The sequence below is a fragment of the Gnatocerus cornutus genome, chromosome 7 (genome assembly GCF_029298725.1).
Source record: "Gnatocerus cornutus isolate USDA-ARS CGAHR chromosome 7, icGnaCorn1.1, whole genome shotgun sequence".
NCBI classification, from domain to species: Eukaryota; Metazoa; Arthropoda; class Insecta; order Coleoptera; family Tenebrionidae; genus Gnatocerus; species Gnatocerus cornutus.
This window is the reverse complement of record NC_142239.1, coordinates 18,705,125-18,725,505: the sequence shown is the minus strand read 5'-3', so window position 1 is coordinate 18,725,505 and position 20,381 is coordinate 18,705,125. Positions and strand designations below refer to the sequence as shown.

Below are 20,381 nucleotides of genomic sequence, written 5' to 3'. Positions count from 1 at the left end.
GTAAACACAACCCGGTAACAAATTGAACAAACATTTAGGTAATTACCCGATTTTTCACTGTTTCACAGTTGGCAACAGATTAATTGAGAACTTGATTGCGCTTCCAAGAAATGAAATCATTAGAACTCAGCCGTAACTATAATCATTTGTTATAACATATTTCAAAATTATGCACAAGTGCGAATTAATACAGCGTAATAACATCATCCGGTTCTGAATCCCATTGAATTTTTACCGCCTCGAGGAATTTGTTTACGAGGAAACCCGAAGCTCGCTGTGTTTGTTTCTCATGAGTCCTTTTGATGAGACTTTTGGCTGGTGGTGATCAATTTAGACAATTACTGTCGCCACGCATCCAAATTTTCTCGGAGGAAATTTTGACAGTTTTCCAAAAGTAACGCGATGGTAAAATCCACCTCCGCGCTCCTCCGTGTGAATTCGTTCCGAAGCAATGGAACGGAGTTTAGTTTCATGTCCGCCGTCGTCCGGTTTAGAATCCATCATCAAAGCGAGTGCGGAAAAGTGACAGAATTCGGATCTACAGTGCCGGTATGGACGCTTTTCTTGGCCCTATGGCAGTGAATTCGGTTTTTACGCTCCTGACCTGCGATTTTGAGTCCGTTTTTGAGAAGGGGTGGATTTTTTTTTTGCATCTCGTCTATCTTTCGGCGACGTTTCAAAACTAGTTTTTTAGTTCTACAGATATTGAAATTTCCGGTTGTGGTGTTTTACCTGTCAACTTCGCGATTTTTGAAAATTCCTCCACTTGTTATATAATTGGTGCAGCCGTCACTGCAATTACCCACACATGTTCGTCTCTCAATGTCAACGCGTGTTCACTTTTATTTCATTTTTCACCACTCCTGAAGTGTCGTAACTATGAGTGTGTTCCTAAAAATAGTGGAATTGTGGCAAAAGTTTTTCTTAGTCCGCCCCAAATCGTTTGTTGATGTCATGTGAGGAATCCTCGAGGTTTCAATCAAGAGTGCGCTAACCTTACCACTGTTAGAACCATGATGGACAAATTTTTGGTGTCCCGTGGCGCAGCTGTGAATTAGCATACATTAATGAGTCCAACAAATAAATAAATAGTGGTTCGAATGTGGTAATTAACTAACAATAAAAAATACTCGCGTTGTGAAACCATTGGGTGTTGGCCACCATTTTCGCCGTTTCGAATTTTGCCAAGTCGACCAATTAGAATGTCACGGCAGTTATTAGCGCTCAGTTTAATCAAACGTTTTATGGCCTGAGCGATAATGAACTAGTTGTGGTCGAATACGAGATTAGATTTTTCTGCGCCATTATTATGGAGATTTTATTGGAAATTGCCTCAACACGCATGTAAATGCCACGTAAAGATGGAGAGCGGATGATATTTTTGCGGTGCGATGCGAGGTATTCAAATGATTTTTTAAAGACTGCATAAATTTCGTTTTTTGGATTCTTTTCGCGCATTTTGATATGTTAAATAGGTCTCGTTTTGCTTAAATTAATAATTCATGGAGTGTTACCAACTGTGGTTCTGTAACAAAACATGTGTGAGGGGAATTTTAACATCGAATCGTTGTAAGAATAAATTTCATTCATGTTGGCAACAACTGACATGACGAGTGAACTAATTCGGACGACGGTTAAGGATGGTCAAGTCGCTTTTTCCCCGCAAGTTTTGCAGATTTGTGACGACTTTCAAACCAAACAGTTCAATTAACCGACTGTTAATACAAAACTCAAACTCAGTCTCAAATATTTGCCAGTTTCAAGGACTCTTTATTTTCCCATTCTTGATTGAAACGTCGAATCTGTTATTAAATTCCATTGCGAAATTCCATCGCGTAATTACCGGTGTGCCGAGCAGAAATAGGGTCAAGAAAAGATCGATTTCGTCGAAATATCAATGTCGTCTTCAGGACGTGTGTTTTTTCGCAGTGTAATTAAAATGGACCTATGAGTTGCTACAATTTCATTACTAAAGTGTTGCACCGTCGGAAGTACGAGATGCCACCAAGCGAGACCGAGGTAGTCCAAGGGCTGAAGAAGCTCCTTGAGGACAAGACCAGAGAACTGAAACTGAAAGAAGAAACGATCGCGTTGTTGGAGAAGGAGTTGGACGAGAAAGATATCATCATCAAACATTTACATAACGAAATTGATAAGTTTAGACAAGTGGTCAAACCTATCACGCAAAAGATCATTACCAAACAGTTGACTTTGGACGATGAGAAGCCACGAATGAAGAGACAAGCCATTAGTGCTGAACCGATAAACGAACAGGCGACCACAGATTTACAGATTAAGAAGATTCCCAAAACAGCGTTGTAAGTTGCTTGTCATATTTTGATGAGTTAAATATTTAAAGTTTTTTTCGCGTGTAAACAAACGTCAAGTTGTGGTGTTTGAACTTCGTCTGTCGTCGCGTTTGTTGACGTACAGTTTACATATGTCGACTGATTTTGATGCAAAAATTTTGATAATTGGCTGCACTGTTTTTGCTTTTTACCACAGCTTCCAACAAATTGAACCACTTTTTGGCTACCGACGAAAAACCCTACACGTATCTTGTGGAATTTGGTCCAAGATACCTCTGATGTCTCATGTAACTTTCGTCACTTAAAATATAACTTCATTAAATTTTATTGCTTCAACAGATTTTAATAGACCATTGAGTTTTATTGCCTGAATAACAGAAGTTAAGCGAATCAAAATAAAACTGGAATTGGTATGAAAACCTTTAAGACTAAATAAAAACGATAAACGTCAATTTAGAATCTATTAATAATAATTATCTACTCATGTGGGTATTCATAATTTTGCCATAAAACGGAATTGCAAAAGTGATAATGACATCACTTACTATTCACCTGAAGACAGTGATTTTGTTCCACTGGCACAAAGACGTGCTAACACTGCTTAAAATTGTAGATTGTAGTAACACCGATAAAACAGCACATGTGTCCAAATGACAGATCGCTTGATATTCGATGGTGTTGCCAACTTTTTGGCGAGTCGTTTCCGCGATCCTCATTTAATTTAATTGTCAAAATCGCCCGTGCATAATCCATGTGTGGTTAAGCCCATCCCAGATTGCAGCGATCGTGTTCCGATAAAATGATTAGCGAGTGCGTGAGCGCAATTTTATGACCGGGAACCAACCATTGATATTCATGAGTGTTGTCAGATGAAGAATTCACACAAAGCCGCCGACATCGGTGATAAATCTATCGGTCGGTAATTGGCCGAAGACCAGTTTTGTTAGATTTTCCGATATCGTCTCATTCAACCGTTCGTTTTATGATTAATTGAATTGTATACACGCCATTAGTGGACCATTGTTGCGTATTCCTTCATCGGCTGTTTGTTTTGGTTCAACAGAAAGTTTTTTAACTAATGTTGGTACCACCGATAAGCTGTTTTTTCTATTAGTTTTTATGATTTATTGAGTTGGGATTTGAATGTTAATACGATATGCTGTTGGAATGCGGTATAAATCACGGGAAATTGACTTTTTACGGCCGCAATTAGACGAACGGTAACGGGAAAGTACCGGAAAATTCACACTGATGCCAACGTGACTGACACCAACAGGAAACTTTTGTTGCTTTCCAATTTTTAAGCAGGAAATATTACACAGAAATGAGTTATTTTGAGCGTAATTGTCCACTTAGTGGTGGCAATGGTTGCACGACATCTTAAAAATGTGGTAACTATAATTACTTAACGCTTTTTGCGGCCCTAATTGCGATAATTCTCAAATATTGAAACATTTACAAGTCAACAGTTCTGTGGGTATCTTTGTCCAGTCGTCGGGTAGTGACCTTCAGGGTCAGGTGAATTAACACAGTCAGGGAATTTTGTTTTAGTGCCAATAGTTAAAAAACGAAAGTCCTGTTTCCATACCAATAATAGAAAAAGTAGTTTATCAGTTGTTCAAGGTTTACCTAGTATCGCATTATCGCAGGTTTTTCATTTTTTAAACGGCCTTGAACATTGACACTATAAATTATAAAATATTGACAAGAAAAACAAGAAAATTTCAAATTCGTATATTTCTGAATGTTAATTGCTTCGGATTTTTAGTTTTACGACGTTTTAATTTTTTTTACGCTAATAAACATCAAGTGAACATCAATAAAATAAAATGAAATTCGTTAATTGTTTGTTTTTTTGTATTACCAACTTTCAGTGCGTTGTCATCGTTGAGTAAGTTGTCACGTGTGGCTTTTTAACGTTGGCAGACTTGTATTTTTACTCACACAAAAGAACAATTTGTGTAGTTTCTTTTGTTTCCAGGGTTACAAACCGTCTAACTTTTATTTCCCCGAATAAATTGCATATGATTACGGAGCGTCGCTGACAAATCCCTATATTTAACTTCTGTGTGCAATTAACTTCATTACTTTTAATTTATGCCGTGTTAAATTTAACGTGACGACAACCTTGAAAAAGTACAACAAAGTAGAATCACGAGCGTTTGTATTTAAATGGCCTTAATTGAATTCGTTGATATTTCCAAAAATAGATCCGTCGGTGGTGTCAACTTTAATTAGCGTTGACTGAGAGGTCTTGTGCGTAGACAGCCAACAATACACGTCTAATTGCTATTGTTGGAAAATCCTTTTTCCACTGACTCATCCTGAAAATTAAAGACAATCACAAACCCATTCAATTTATTGCTTGAACACCGAAACCCAACAGTCGTTGACTCTCTTTTTAACACTAAATTAAGCGTGAAGAAGTGGGCGTTCGTTAATTCGCTCTCGAACAAGTGCAATCTACATTTGTTTTCTTCTTTTTCAGCTCCCGCGAGCTCATAAAGGCCGCCATCTTGGACAACGACTTTATGAAGAACCTGGAAACGAGTCAGATCAGAGAAATCGTCGATTGCATGTACCCGGAAACCTACAAAGTCGGCAGTCTTATCATCAAAGAAGGAGATGTCGGCAGCATAGTATACGTTCTCGAAGGTGAGTTATACAACCAAGAAAACACGAGTGTTGTTCAACAACATACAGTTGTTGAGTACGACTCGGCAAGTTGTTGACCTTTCAACCTGAAATTATCCTAATACAGTGGGGACTTTCTAATTTTAAAGTCCGCCCGAGAAGGCAACTCCAAGGCTCGTTATTGTAGATTTTTTAGACACTTTTATGAACGAACTCTAGCGAATTTCTTAGCTTGTTGCCATGTGCACCAACCTTGATCTTTCACGACGTTCAGAACAAGCACTTTCACCGTTGCTCACGTTGTAGGGTGGATGTTTAGATTTTTGAGTTAAATTTACCGTCAAAAGGTACACGAGGTTGTTTTTATGATCTTCAGTTGGCGGTTCTGGGACGTGACAGGTGTACCAACTTTTTTAAATTTATTGCAATCTGGAGGGACAGGATCTTCAGTTATGTAAAAAAGAGTAGATTTGCAATTAACAATTTCGATAATGTCAAGGTGAAAATTAAGTCTCGTTATTACAGTTCAATATTTCTATTTATAGGCAATTTCAATGTTAACAGGTTGAGTCTTGCGGAAGGGATTTTCTGCAGATGTGTACAGTTTCCGCAGCCAAATAGTGATTTTATGACTTAATTGGGGTACTCACTACACAAAAGGTCTAAACCATCGCATTAGCTTATTCTTAAATCTTGTTATTTATGACCGCCCTCGGTAAAATTGACCACCGGTTCATCGGCGTCTCAGGGTTGTTTAAGGATTTGGGGAAACGTGTAGTCTTGCTACCGAAACGCGCGTCAACAATGGATGATTGGGAAAATAAGACATTTTCAGCGTGCATTTTAAATTTTCAAACAATTTGGATATTTTGCCTGGTTGCTTTTTAGAAAGCGATGGACCATTTTAGACAGGATAAAAATACCAAGTTCTATTAAAGACAACCTGGTAAAAAATTAAAGTTTTTCAGAAATCTTCATAATGATGACGAAGAAACTGAAGAGAAAGGGGAAAACAATTTGCCTTCAAATAAACCATGATTTAAAATGTGTCCGTGTTTTCTTAAGGCGAGTGCCAAGACTCGTCGCTGGTCAGAATTCGAGCTGAGCTGTCACATCGGGAAGGTTGTCAAGCGGTACCTCTGTTTACAACACCCCTTACTGTGCTATCGTAAAGTGATTGTAAAATGATAAATGCTTATTTTGCCTCTGTCTGGTAGAAATACTTCTTCATTGGTAAAATAATATGAATCAAAAAAATTTATTTTAAAATTGTAAGTACATTAGTACGTTGTTCAAAAAATAATTTAACTAGTCAAATAATAAATAGATTAAAGTATTATTTAATATTAGAATGCCAAACAGAAATTTTCTAAAAAAAACTAAACTTATCTGTTTTATGTTTAATTTTATTTGTTTTCAAATAGATACGTATTTGGTAAGAAGGTATACTCAAAAGATATAAAATTCATAGTATAATAATGTGTATAATATGTACATGTTAGTAAGTATTTATAAGAAAAGTGGTATTTACATAATTGGTTTGACAATTAACTAATACATAGGTAATACAAACTCAATGACGGCAGATCGGAATAGACAATCTTTGTTTCCTAGAGTCAATTAATTCCAGCAACATGTGATAAAAATAAAACTTAATCAATTTTGGTTCCATTTTTTTCCAAAAAGTTGTGTCTTCATAAATATATTCATATTTCATATCACTTTCTTGTCCAAACCAAACACCCAGAATACACATTTTTTTTCGTGTTATTCTTAACTGCCCTTGGATTTGGTAATACCAATTATGATTTGAATTTACAATGTATGTTCCATTTTTTTGAAAAAATAAATGTGTCTTATTGGTCGAATCTATGGTGAGTTGAATTCTCAGTAAAAGTTGAACCGGCCGGCGGCAAAATGAAAGAAATTGTCATCACCTAGTAAAACTCCGGTCAGTTTCTTAGATAAACTCTAATCCAATATTGCAAACATCAGGTAAATTGCATCCGGTCAGGTCGCTCCATAGAGTCATACCATTCAAAACAATTTTGTTTCATTCAACATTTTTTATTCATTGATGAACTTTTAAATTCTAGTGAAATAAGAAAAAAATAAACATAAATAATAACATATGTAATAAGAAAAATAATAATAAATTACTATTTTATTAAATTTCATTTTCTAAATTTTACGTCCAACACCGTGAAATAGTCGAGAAATTAATTCGTGTGTCATTGAAAGACTTTAGTTGAAAACATGACTATAAATTAAATGAATTTTCATACTACATAGTTGTTTCTATAATTTCATACATTGTCCCTTCTCACTACCACCTTCAAGTAGTGACGAGCCGGTGGTCAATTTTGCCGAGGCCGGTCATAAATAACAAGATTTAAGAATAAGCTAATGCGGTGGTTTAGACTTTTTGTGTAGTGAGTACCCCAATTAAGTCATAAAATCACTATTTGGCTGCGGAAACTATACAGTCGTACCAACTATAATTAAACCCCCCACGTTGGTAACAAAAATTTAAAGTTGGTTTAGGTTGTAAATGTCCACCCAAAGTCGCAACTTTTGATTATGTAATTCGTTCCTGTTGTTGTAATAGAGGTGTTTTGTGAATTGGGTTTTAGGGTACAAAAGACGGCCGTGTAAGTTCTGCCAATGTATTGCGTCAAAATTTCATTTGTTTGCTACTGTTTTTAAACAGCAGTGGGGAATTTAGCTTCACTTGGACCATCTTGAAGGGCTCGAACTAATTACAGTAGACTCTCGATAATTTGAACTCCGATAATTTAAAGTTTTTCCCGGTTCCCTGGATTTCTCTCGATAACTTGAAAATTTTCAGTGTATTTTGGCCCTCTCGTTAATTTAAAGTGAAATCGAGAAGTTTTTTACCACCAACCAACAAATATTTTGAATTTTTTCCTCCCGAACTCTGCTTAGTTTGAAATTCCTCGCGTGCGCGGACAAAAAAAAACAGAAAACTTTTAAACACGCCATTCTTAAATATTTCATTGCAGCTTTAAAATAAAAAAAAAATAAAGGGTTTTTGAAAGTTTCGTCGTAGCATAAATCTGTTTCACCAGAAGAATTCATAGCTTACAAAACATAAGTTTTACGATATTTCTAAGTGCCTAAGCGCCTAAGTGGAGTTAGTGGATTTTACGTTCTCTTCTCTGATTGGTTTGTTTATTTTGACTATTGTCTGTTTGCCTTTAAACTCTCGTTTATTTGAATTTTTTCTTGTTTTTTCTCGATGATTTAAATCACACTATATTTTGAACTCTCGATAATTTGAACTTTTTTCCAGGTCTCTTGAATTTCAAATTATCGAGAGTCTACTGTAATTAAGTAACCTTAATATACAAGGTGTTTATAAATGTTTCTAGCATCAAAGGTGGCTATGAAATGTCAAAGTTGTAGTTAACCTCAATCATGGAGCAAAGTAAGTTTTGACAAGAAAACTGTTCTAGTTGTGGTTTAAAACCTGAAAATCAAAAATTTGGACACAAAACCGTCCGTGAGACGTCGTTGACGTAAGTAACATTATAAATAATTTTCAAGATAGTTATATTCACTATGAAAACAAAGCGGCAAAGTAGTGCACGACAAGAATTCCAGAGCCACCCTTGATGCTAGAAACATTTATAAACACCTTGTACATGTCAAAATGGCAGATGGCAGATTCTGGGGGACGATGGTGCCAACCTGGTCATCTCAAAATTTTCAAAGCTAATTCATCAAGCTTCTAAATTTAAATAAAAAATTATGTAACTGTCAAAGTGGACGTTTGCAATCTAAACTGACTGCACGTTGACATTAGCCAACTGTCACATGCCCGCACGACTTTTTCCAATTAAATTGTGAAAACTAACTTTCGTGGTGTAACTGGACATAAACTGTAAAGACGGATTACTGTTTTTAACAGAACTCTCACATTCGTCGCGCATACTAACAACCAAATATCACCAAAGTCACTAGAAAAGTTCATCCAGATGACCCGGTAGTTTACAGTTGCAAAACAGGCTGTCAAACCCAAGTAATGTGAATGCACAATGCATTGACACACATTTTCCAGCGTGGGCTGTTACCTCTCAGATTACGATTATACTCCCGATAAAGTCATTATATTACTCTGATTTTTCGTCGTTGATCGTAAAAATCCCTGACCTGACCTTGATTTACGCCAGACTCAATCGATCCAAGTGTCAAATCATATCTAGCTCGTGACAATGTATAATCAGCGTACAATGACATTCAAGCATATAAATATCTCTCTAACGTGCGTAGGCATCCAATTGTACCATTTTGAATCGCATTACCATATTTTATGGTCAGATTTATTGACGACACTGTCTTATTTGCACTTTTTCCGATTTTATTTGGTGAAAAGCACTTAACTTTCAAATATTTCGCATCTGCTGTTTGTCAAAAAACTAATATATGCAATAAAGAAAAGTGGAAAAGGAAACGGAATTTATAGTTTCACTTTTACGGCAATTTTAGCCAACATTGAGGACTAGGATAATACAAGTGACGTAAGATCCGGTGCCATCAACAGTTAAAGACTGTTTTTTCAAGTACTGCGTAATTCTTACAAAATTGTATAGAATGGCTCATTTTTTGTTCGCTCGTCGTTACTTAAGAACTTGACGTAATAGCATGTGGCGACGTGATAAATTGCCATTTAATTTTAAGTTTGACGAGCAAATTTCGAATTTTAATTATAAAGTTATCTCTCTGGATAAGTTTCCATTTTGGGGTATTTTAGCTCGTTATGTTGACAGCGAGGTAATCGAGTTGGGTTTTTTGAGTCCAGACAGGTTTGCAAAAGGAACATCACGCGAAGATGAGTTGTTCGTAATAAATTTGATTAAAAAACCCTGGAAAACGTTAAATGTCATAAGTGGCAGTGTTACCAACATGAAAATGCAAGGCCTACGTTTGTTTTGAAATTTTTTCTCACGACTTTTTGCATTGGTACTCTTATTGGAATAATCGAACAATGCGTTGTATTTCACGCTGTGAGAAAATTTAAAATTAATAACAGGGCGTGCATCTTAAGTCACAATGACATTTGGTTTTTACCGTAAACAATATATGCACTCGACTTCATTATCGGGGCATTGTATGTAAGTTGGTCATGTTGTCTTTAATAAATTGTGTTCTCTATTCGTTGGTATTGTTTATCGGCGTCTGTCTTATCGACTTTCGAAACGCAGTGACTTTCAAAATTGAGATTTTTTCGTGAATCAATTAGATTTGTGCGTTTTTTTGGTACATTCTAATTATCGTCTTTCAGATATGGAATTCTAAACGAGAGAAATCAAAAGTGGTACTTTCAAAATTTACAGCGCTGATAATTAAATTTATTTCTTTGCTTGAAAACGTTTTTCTGCCAAATTAAAGAGTGTTTCTGGCTTTTTACAACGCTGGTGAAGTTTATTGACATTTTGCGTTCAATGAGGTCTCCGGAGATGGGGCTTTTAAATTACGCATTGTTAATTTACCACAACAAGTCGTAACACTTTTGCTTGGCAAATAACGAAGTCTAATTCCGAGTTGACCGTAAAATTAAGAGTGATTATCAAGTCATTTGCCCAATTAAACACGCGAAAGGCGAACTCATTGTAATTTGTAATCAAATGTTGGCAATGTATGATAAATACTGTTTGGAAAGGTCGGTTTTATTTAATTTTTTTATAAATGTCGTAAACTCGCAACTGGGTTAAAAGATGATGGAAAACTCGGCCTTGTTAGGCATTTTTTCACGCTCAGAGAACCATAGAACCCGGTCAGAAACAACATGGAAAATATGATGGAAAAAGTGTGACGCAACAAAAACGAAAGCGGCACTCATCAAAATCGAAATTTCACACTCGTACTCGGTTAAAACTCCCAGCAGGAAAGCGTCCTTTTCACGCGGAAAACTGCATCCTGACGTCATGGCGTCTCCTCGACGTCCACCGTTTCAGTCCCCTACTTTCGAAACCGAGCGGCGTTTCCTGCAATTCCTGCAGCTCAGTCAGTCACCGTCCGCAATTCGGAGGCGATGTTTCGCGCTCGTTCGCCTTCAACGTCGACCTCGTGCGCGTTCTGAAAACGTACGTGAAATGTAGTTCCGCATCCGAAGACATTTCATTTTTGTCAACACGACAATTTGTGTAAGATATCGAATTTTCCTGCAAAGTGAGGGTGTTGCTGCTGCTGTTATTGTCGACACTTTCATATTTCGTGCAGCCTTGGTGCGTTGTTGAATGCAGTTCTGTGTCCTTTCGCGATTTGCGTAACGAGAAACGGTCAGTTTTCGAGGGAAAGTACAATGGAAAGAATTATTTGTCACTTGATGACGGTGGTAAAACGCGTGCATAATAATGTTTCTTGGAACGTGCAAGAACACGCGGATCTCCATTTTACCACATTTTTTTGTGGTGTTCCCTAGGGCTCACTTTCAGTTCTTTGTTAGTCCAATTTTTTCGTTTCCTTGTTGTTCCACAATAGTTCTCCAACCCACATCGCCTACATTTTTTGCACGTTTCGTTGAGCGGGAGAAAACGATGTGACCCACAAACTAAAATGTAAACCAAACTAATGAAAAACGCCACCTTTTAATAAAAACAATATTTGCATTTTCTAAGCCGAACACGTCACGAACTGATAACCTTTTTGCCTGGAAATTACGAAGTGTAAACATTGGCATGGTCAAAACTCAGACGCAATAGTTCAAATCCGCCTTTTATTTTCGGTCCTTTTTGCGGTTTCACCAGGTGAAGGTGCGGCTTGTGCGAAAAGGAACCCGCCCAAGGTCAGCTCGGGTGCAACATGACGTTGCCGAAATTCGAATAACAGCATCGCCAACTGAAGAAAGTAAAACCGAGTGGTCGAAATCTGATTTTGCAACTTTCTATTGTCGGCGAAGACGCGGGGTTGGGACCCCGGCGGCGGAACGTGGTAGAGATGTTTTGCGACCTTTGTTGAACTCTACAACAATGTTCATTATCTAGAAAATTTGAACATTTAAAACACTTAAGTATTTCTTTGTTCCTGTAATGAGTTCCACCTTGAGTGAGTTATCAGCCGGAAATCGGTGGTGCCAACGGCGAAAATCTAGTCCGCTAGGCGCCGAAAACTCTCACAAAGAGGAGGAGCAAACAATTTAATTAAGTTCGATCAGATAAGTCTCAGTCCGCGGGCACCGAAGAGTTTTAAAATCATTGGCAGCTTTCGGTTTTTGATGCGCTACTTCATCGATTCGAAACGGAAATCGCAACTTTTTCGTTTGTAAATCAGTCCAATTGAGAAGAAAAGCGAGGTCAAGAACCTCTTTGAACAAAAAAGGTCACGGCAAGGACAAAAACAATGAAGATGCAAACGATACTGCACGTTCTATAAATAAGCCGAAAAACGTGTCACGATGATAATAAATCCCATTCTTATTAAGAACGGAACCATCAAAAACGCGTAACCCACATCTGGACGATGAGGTCATACAGATGAAAAACTTTCGGTTTTTTCGGGAGATTGTTTATGGATCTTCGTGTTACGTCGGGTGTTATACAATTGTTTCTGCTCTAGTTGTCCCGACACAATATGGCGTTTTGTCTTCTTAATGTCATGGCGAAAGTGCCAAGTTTTGTGGTTTTATTTTTCGCAGATTGGTAAGAGTGAAAGGATATCTCATTACGAGGGTTGGTACTTCTGAAGACACTACGATGTTACGTCATCGGTTAATTAACGACTAAATTTATTACTTTTACCGCTTAATTGGACAAATAAAGTCATCGAGCTAACGTGGAGTTAAGTCAGAAAAAACACTCAAACTCCAGAGCTTCCTTGGTTTGTTTGGTCATATGGCAGTACTTTCAAGGCTCTTTTTTTTTAGTTTTTAAACATAAACCATACAATCACTTTTTTGTTAAACCATTTTATTTGATTGATGTGGGAAAAATGCAAAAGCATTGACTTTACAGTCTCAAGGCCGCTCTTTTTGTGTAGGTTTTTCATTTCATTTGTAAACTAAACGCGACCTTTTCAAACTCGTTTCGGCTGTACTGAACCGTTACAAATGTTAATTGTATTTTTTGTCATTATAGCGACAAATTAGTACCACAATGTCGTCTAGAAACATTTCCAAAATCACTTTCGGTTTTTTTTTTAAATCTTCGGCTTTCGAATGATGCCTGTAAAGTGACCACAAAGAATGTGGATGGCACGTATTTTAAGTTAATTTGATGGTTTTCCGACTTTCTTTGTTCCAACTTTCTAAATTTGCACATTCCAACAAGAACAGTTTGTGGATTTTTTGCACGTTATCAGAGGAAGTAAATTTGTCGTGAAATGACGATTTCCAGGCAGAATGAAAGTGCGCGTCGGTATCGTAGAAAACTGCATTAAAATTCTTCGCGTGCACCGTCCTTCGTTCTTACTAAACCACTTATTTAGCTAAAAGGAAACGGACTCCATAATTTTCAGAGCTACGCAGTTAAAAACAGATTCGCAGACAACGAGATCAAATTATGTGGAATTTTTCCTCGCTCCATCCTCAAGAATCCGCATAATAATATCCCAAGTATTTCCCTTCGTTGCTCGTTATTTTGGAAACGTCGCGATTGTACAGTTGCGAGCAAATAAAATGGGACACTGTTTCGTATTTCTCCTCGCAAAAAGTGGTACCCATCTCGTCTTTGCGCTTAGAACTCGTTTCTTTTTTTTTAGTAGTTTCTATTTCCTCTAAGCTCCGATTTCTCAGACTCGTCCAAGAATTCCGTATCAAATTTAATTATCTCTTACATGTGAAACGGAGACAAAAAATATCGAGGCTACTAATGGTCGATCAATTAATTTCATCACGAATTAGCTTCATTTGAATTTTGTTTAATTGGACGAGTAGACAACATGTAAGAGATAATTTTTTCTACAATAAATTTCGATCGCGCGTTTGTGGTAAAAAAGGACACAGTTCTTCGTTTCAACCGCGAAAAATCCTTGTTTCCGCTCGAGCGTTAAATAGGGCAGCAGCACCGCCCCGATTTACCACGGTCTCTTCACCCACTCTTTCTTCAGAAAAATGAAGATCAAGCATTATCCGGGTAAAGCAGTGATCAACGATCCTGCGTGGTTAGAAATGGACATTTCCAACGACACCAGAGGACGGCAGTACGAGGCAAATTGGGAAGATGCCCAAAAGAACTTGTCGAGTACCAACAGTTCTGGTTCGAACTCCTGGGATAAGTACAGTGAAGGGACTTTGTCTTCGAAGTTGGGACAGTACCAGAATATGTTGGACGAGTTAGCTCAGGAGGAACTATATTCAACTCCGAAGAAGAAAGTACCGAAGTACCACAGCGAAAAGTGTCTCGCGAGGATCAATGGGAACATGTCGAATTATTATCTTCCGTCTCAGACGAAGGTGCAGAGAAGCACGAGTGTGAAGGAGAAAGAGAAGCCGAAACCGAAACCCCGGACGAAACTCCCGGAGTTTACGAACGTGATTAATGATCTCGAGAAGCAGATAAAGTCGGTGAGGTTCCATGAAGGTGGAGAGGTCCCAGAAAGGGTTAGTGAATGGGTGGATGATCAGAACAAGCACATTTTAGGGGACGAAGTGTTGACTTTGACAGAAGAAGTGCCCAAGAAAGTCCGACAAAGAATTCCTCCAAGGAACCTCACTCCTTCGCCCTCGGAAATCAGCGAACCTCCCGAAGAGATCCTCGACTTGTACAAAAGCGGTGTGGAGCCTTCGAAGAGTTCCAACAAAAGTGACTTTTTAATCCCTAGACCTAAGTTAATTGTTCCTGTGCATACATACGCGGTACGACGAAGAAGAACTGGCAATCTGCAGTGTACCAGCGAAGAAGTTGTGAAGAGCGACTCTGGTGAGTGCAAAACAACCATTCCATGTCCCATAAAATTTTCTCGTCGACCCATGATTCCCATCACCTTTACCATCCAGCAATTAAACAGTTTTAAAAATCTATCGATTCCTGCAGACCGGTACACGCATGCTAGAAGTACCAAGTAGTTTATTTGTATTGCGGCGAATTAACAATTATGTTATGTGCTGCTGGAGTCTCCGACTAAGAAATTGCTTACATTGTAGCCGACAGGAATTTATAGAGACGCTCGAACGGATGATAGATGGTAGGTTTGATAATGCAAGATGGTCGAGTACGTTCTTCATACTGTCAGCAGAGGCGGGTCTGGAAAAATGGCAGCCTGAGGCAAACTAAAGACAATATAAATGTGGGCTTCGGACAAATCAATTTAACAATAAAGTTACGACCAATTTCGAAGAGACTTCAACGTTGGCTCGGACGCGCAACTCACTTTTCCCATCTTCAAATATGGCGAAGAAAGCATTCGCGTGACGTTAGAAAACACAGAGTTCACAGGTCGCTCAAGAGCCATCCATGGAAATCGATTTTACTTTCTTTACGTGAACTTTTCTAGGGTGGGTCTGATTAATTCGAAACGTGCAACTACCGGGACATTGTTATTCTTATCGTCTTTTTAACAGTTGCGACACGTTACAATCAACGATTATACTCTTATAACGGTACACCGATTTGATTCGGTGTGGGATGGTGCGTTACTGCTACGATTTTCTACACATAACAAGGAAACTACCGCTAGAACTAGTTGAATAACGAGACTAACCTTTCCGGTTAATTAGCTCGCGAAATCAACGACCGGAATCGACGGACTGCGGGAAGAACTGATCAGCTGTGAAATCGGAGCACCAAAACGAGAAAAGCGATGAAATAAGGCCTTTGATTTTTGTTGACGGTGTTGGTAGCACTGTCTGTTTTGACAGATTGGGGTTCTTCCGGGATATTGACGCTGGCATTAATTACCGCCGAAAATCCGAGTGCAAATTTGCAATAAATCAAACTGCTAATTAACATTTAAAGTAACCAAATAACGAAAAGATCGAAATTTTATGAGAAGCAATAAATTTTACAACGCATCTAACGTCAAACGTTTCAGATTGCTTTCCTAAGAAAAATTCCGTTTTATTGCCAGCAACAATCTCAAAAATCTTGTAGAACTCGGTTGTGATAGCCGTTGAACGAAAGTGCACTTATGCAAATTCATGCAAATGGAAACATCTTCAGTGTTTTCCAGTCGACGGATTTCTTCGGTAGTTTGTTTATCTTACCTTTCATCGGTGCAAAAGTTCGTCCCCAAATAACGGTAGTTTGGGTATTTTACATAAATGTAGGTGCAAAGTGCTCTTTCATGTCGAGAAGTCGTGTTAAAACAAAAATAAATTCTGAATCATAACAAGTCATCAGCTTAATTGGAAGTAGGTGGGGCGTTGATTTTGGTGCCCACGCTAATACAGCCGTTATAACGAGTTTTCGCTGTAGAATTTCGGGTTGTCTAACTTTTTTTCTTTGTTTGCAGAGGGTTGCGTCGAAGTTTCTCGCGAGAACAAGTTCCTCAGCACTTTGACTCCTGGTAAAGTCTTAGGCGAACTAGCCATCCTCTATAACTGCCAACGTACCGCCACTATCAAAGCCGCCACCGACTGTAAACTATGGGCGATCGAACGACAATGCTTCCAAACTATAATGATGAGGACTGGTCTCATCCGCCAAGCCGAATACACCGACTTCTTGAAGAGCGTTCCTATCTTCAAGAACTTACCAGAAGACACTCTCATCAAGATCTCCGACGTTTTAGAAGAGACGTTCTATGCGTACGGAGATTACATAATAAGACAAGGTGCTCGAGGTGACACCTTCTTCATCATCAGCAAAGGAAGCGTGAAAGTTACGAAGAGGATGCAAGATAGCAATGAGGAGAAGTATATAAGGACTTTGGGAAAAGGAGACTTTTTCGGAGAAAAGGCTCTGCAAGGAGATGATTTGCGGACTGCGAATATCATCGTCGACTGCGACGAAGGAGTTAACTGTCTGGTGATTGACAGGGAGACTTTCAATCAACTTATTTCCAATTTGGATGAAATAAGGACGAAATACAAGGACGAAAGTGTTGATAGAAGAAGGTGAGTTGGAGCGGTGTGGGGGCTTTATCTGATTTTGTTTTTGTTACACGCTTAGAGGATTAGTGGTAAGTCTTGAGTACCTGCGAACGTTTGAAGGTGGAAAGAAAGCATGTTTTCCTGTTAATCCAACTGTAATTTCATTTTCCAATGCGACTATTTCTCACGGTCATTTCACATTGCACCCGCCACAAAGAAAGAATCATTCTTTTAATTGGTTAACAATAACTGGAACAAGAATAGTAATAAAAGTTTATTCTTCGATTTAATTGTCGTTCCTGCTGGTTGTATTGGCTTGAATCACAGTTAATTATGTTTTGAAATGGGTATGTGAAATGGACTTTCTGGAAACAATAAGATTGTCTGGATTCTTGGCGAAGAATTCGGCCGGTAAATGACGACTATCAAAGTGGGGGGTCAATTTCAGTGTTCGCTTATCTCGTTCGGTTGGTTAGAAACCGTGAGAGTTACTTAGATGAGGTGGAGGTTTTTCTGAAGAAAATGAAAGCTATGGAGGCGGTTAAAGCGGTCAAACGCAAGAAGCAGCTTGAATGGTATTTTTAAGCCGATTCTTCTGTTGACCAAATAAGAATTGTGGGAATTAACCACTGAACGATTACGAACTTTCTTGGAAACGAACTGAGATGAACACAGTCAAAACAAAAAAACGCCTTCATTGTTCAACGTCCCAAATTTCACCTTCAAACGTTTTATTATCTCTCTCTCGTTTTTTGTTTTTGTCACACTTTCCCTCTCTTCCAGAATGAACGAGGAATTCGAGCACGTCCAACTCGGCGACCTCTCAAAACTCACGACGCTCGGCGTCGGTGGCTTTGGTCGCGTCGAACTCGTCCAAATCAAAGGCGACGGTAATCGTTCGTTCGCTCTGAAGCAGATGAAGAAGGCTCAAATTGTCGAAACACGCCAACAGCAGCACATCATGTCCGAGAAAGAGATTATGGGAGAGGCGAACAGCGACTTTATCGTAAAACTTTTCAAAACTTTCAAAGACCGGAAGTATTTGTACATGTTGATGGAGAGTTGTCTTGGAGGGGAGCTATGGACTGTGTTGAGAGACAAAGGACACTTTGATGATGGCACGACGCGATTCTACACAGCGTGTGTGGTGGAGGCGTTCTATTATCTTCATTCTAGGAACATCATCTATAGGTGAAGAGATGGCCGGGTTGAGAGTGAGAGTTGAGTTTTGTTTTGCAGGGATTTGAAGCCGGAGAACTTGCTCTTGGACAACCAAGGATACGTGAAGTTGGTAGATTTTGGCTTCGCGAAGAAGTTGCTGAGCGGGAGGAAGACGTGGACGTTCTGTGGCACGCCGGAGTACGTCGCTCCGGAGGTTATTCTTAATAAAGGACATGATATCAGCGCCGATTATTGGTCTCTAGGAGTGTTAATGTTCGAGTTATTGACTGGGACGCCACCGTTCACTGGAGCTGATCCGATGAAGACTTACAACATCATCTTGAAAGGAATAGACGCCATCGATTTCCCGAGGAACATCACCAGACATGCCACCAACCTCATCAAGAAGTTGTGCAGAGACAACCCAGCAGAACGTTTGGGGTACCAGAAGGGTGGCATCAGTGATATCCAGAAACACAAGTAACACTTTTAGTCGCTTTTTCTTTCCATGATGTTAAATTTCTTTGTTTTTCTTAGATGGTTTGATGGTTTCAACTGGGAGGGTCTAGTCAACCGTACGCTCACACCGCCAATTTTGCCGCAAGTTAGGCACGTGACAGACACCAGCAACTTTGATGATTATCCTCCTGATGCTGATGGACTTCCACCTGATGACATCACAGGGTGGGACGCCGATTTTTAGCTTAATCTAGATTTATTGATATTGAAGAAACTGTGTTCGACGCAATGACAAATCAAGTGCCAATGTTGCAATGATTGGGAATAGTAACATGACAATTCTGGTTTTTGACTGACGGTGGATGACCTCAACGGAAAAGCACCAAGTGCCATTTTAATAAAATCTTTGTAATTATATTTTTTTAATCTACAATCAGTGTTGTGACTGTTTATATTTTAACAGGAAGTTACCCATTGCTATGTGTATATTTAAATAGTTGTAAAGCAATACGTATATTGTAAAGTTTTTTATTGTATAAGTTGTGAATATATAGTTATTAACGACACTTAAATTGCTTGATCCATTCTCCCCGATAGAAAAAACTTGAATAAAATAGTTGGGAAAAAGTAAAAATTGGGTTTTTTTTGGCCCTCTGGCGGAAAAACGCTGAACTAATTTAAACGAGTTTTTTGCAATTTTGAAAATTTTGGCCCTCTGGCGGAAAAACGCTGAACTAAATTAATCGAGTTTTTTGCAATTTTAAAATTTTTGGCCCTCTGGCGGGAAAACGCTGAACTAATTTAATCGAGTTTTTTACAATTTTAAAATTTTTGGCCCTCTAGCGGCAAAAGCTCGAACTAATTAAAAATAGAGAACTGTTTTACCAACAATTTTTTTGCAGCGCCACCTATTGGAATTATTGCAAACTTTTTAGTTCAGCCTTTTTTCGCCAGAGGGCCAAAATTTTCAAAATTGCAAAAAACTCGTTTAAATTAGTTCAGCGTTTTTCCGCCAGAGGGCCAAAATTTTCAAAATTGCAAGAAACTCGATTAAATTAGTTCAGCGTTTTCCCGCCAGAGGGCCAAAAATTTTAAAATTGCAAAAAACTCGATTAATTTAGTTCAACGTTTTCCCGTCAGAGGGCCAAAATTTTCAAAATTGCAAAAAACTCGTTTAAATTAGTTCAGCGTTTTCCCGCCAGAGGGCCAAAATTTTCAAAATTGCAAAAAACTCGTTTAAATTAGTTCAGCGTTTTCCCGTCAGAGAGCCAAAATTTTCAAAATTGCAAAAAACTCGAATAACTTCGTTCAGCGTTTTCCCTCCAGAGGGCCAAAAATTTTCAAAACTGCAAAAAACTGTTGGACGTTCCTCCGCTAGAAAAGCAAAAAATTTTCATACGGGAAAAAAACTCAATTGAAATAAGTTTCGCAATTCTCCACTTGATCACCAAAAATTAAAAATAAAAGTCTCGAAAGAGAGTTGGGAAGTTTTATTTAAAAAAAAGAACAACATTATTTGTTGGTAAAAAGACAAAAAATTAGCATGAATTGTAATACGATCTCGATTTTAGGCTGTTGTATTATTGGTTGCCTATACAATCTACAGGCACTGTCTTAATATAGGCAACCAACAATACACAGGAATGAGAGTTTGTTAACAATTAACTTATTAACGGCCCTAATTGAAAATTACTACTACAATTATTTAAAATGGGTAATGTAGAAAAGATTAAGTAAAACTTTAGTAACATACAAAGGAATTATAAATTAACACTATAAGGGCTGTCCAAAAAGCTTGAAGACCAACAGAGCTGCTTAAAATCCATAGG

At 38.3% G+C, this 20,381-nt stretch overlaps 1 protein-coding gene across 2 annotated transcripts; it reads left to right on the top strand.

The window, feature by feature from the left end:
* The first annotated feature begins 442 nt into the window (after positions 1-442).
* On the top strand, positions 443-19,118 carry for (cGMP-dependent protein kinase for). 2 transcript variants are annotated; one of them, XM_088040739.1, is made up of 7 exons: positions 443-549; positions 1,930-2,318; positions 4,798-4,964; positions 16,353-16,956; positions 17,716-18,123; positions 18,172-18,573; positions 18,631-19,118. In XM_088040739.1, the coding sequence occupies exons 2-7, from the start codon at positions 1,948-1,950 to the stop codon at positions 18,794-18,796; spliced, it is 2,118 nt and encodes a 705-aa protein (XP_087896865.1). In that variant the 5' UTR covers positions 443-549; positions 1,930-1,947; the 3' UTR covers positions 18,797-19,118. The 2 variants fall into 2 exon arrangements, with proteins under 2 accessions (XP_087896865.1, XP_087896864.1); XM_088040738.1 differs by lacking the exons at positions 443-549; positions 1,930-2,318; positions 4,798-4,964 and adding exons at positions 11,026-11,110; positions 14,010-14,821.
* The last annotated feature ends 1,263 nt before the right edge of the window (positions 19,119-20,381 follow it).

Excerpts from the sequence above, each read along its gene's own strand:
- for (XM_088040738.1), top strand. The coding sequence starts at position 14,014 with ATGAAGATCAAGCATTATCCGGGTAAAGCAGTGATCAACGATCCTGCG. Across the intron at positions 18,124-18,171 it reads TCTAGGAACATCATCTATAG|GGATTTGAAGCCGGAGAACT; the intron begins GTGAAGAGATGG and ends TTTGTTTTGCAG. Across the intron at positions 18,574-18,630 it reads AGTGATATCCAGAAACACAA|ATGGTTTGATGGTTTCAACT; the intron begins GTAACACTTTTA and ends TGTTTTTCTTAG.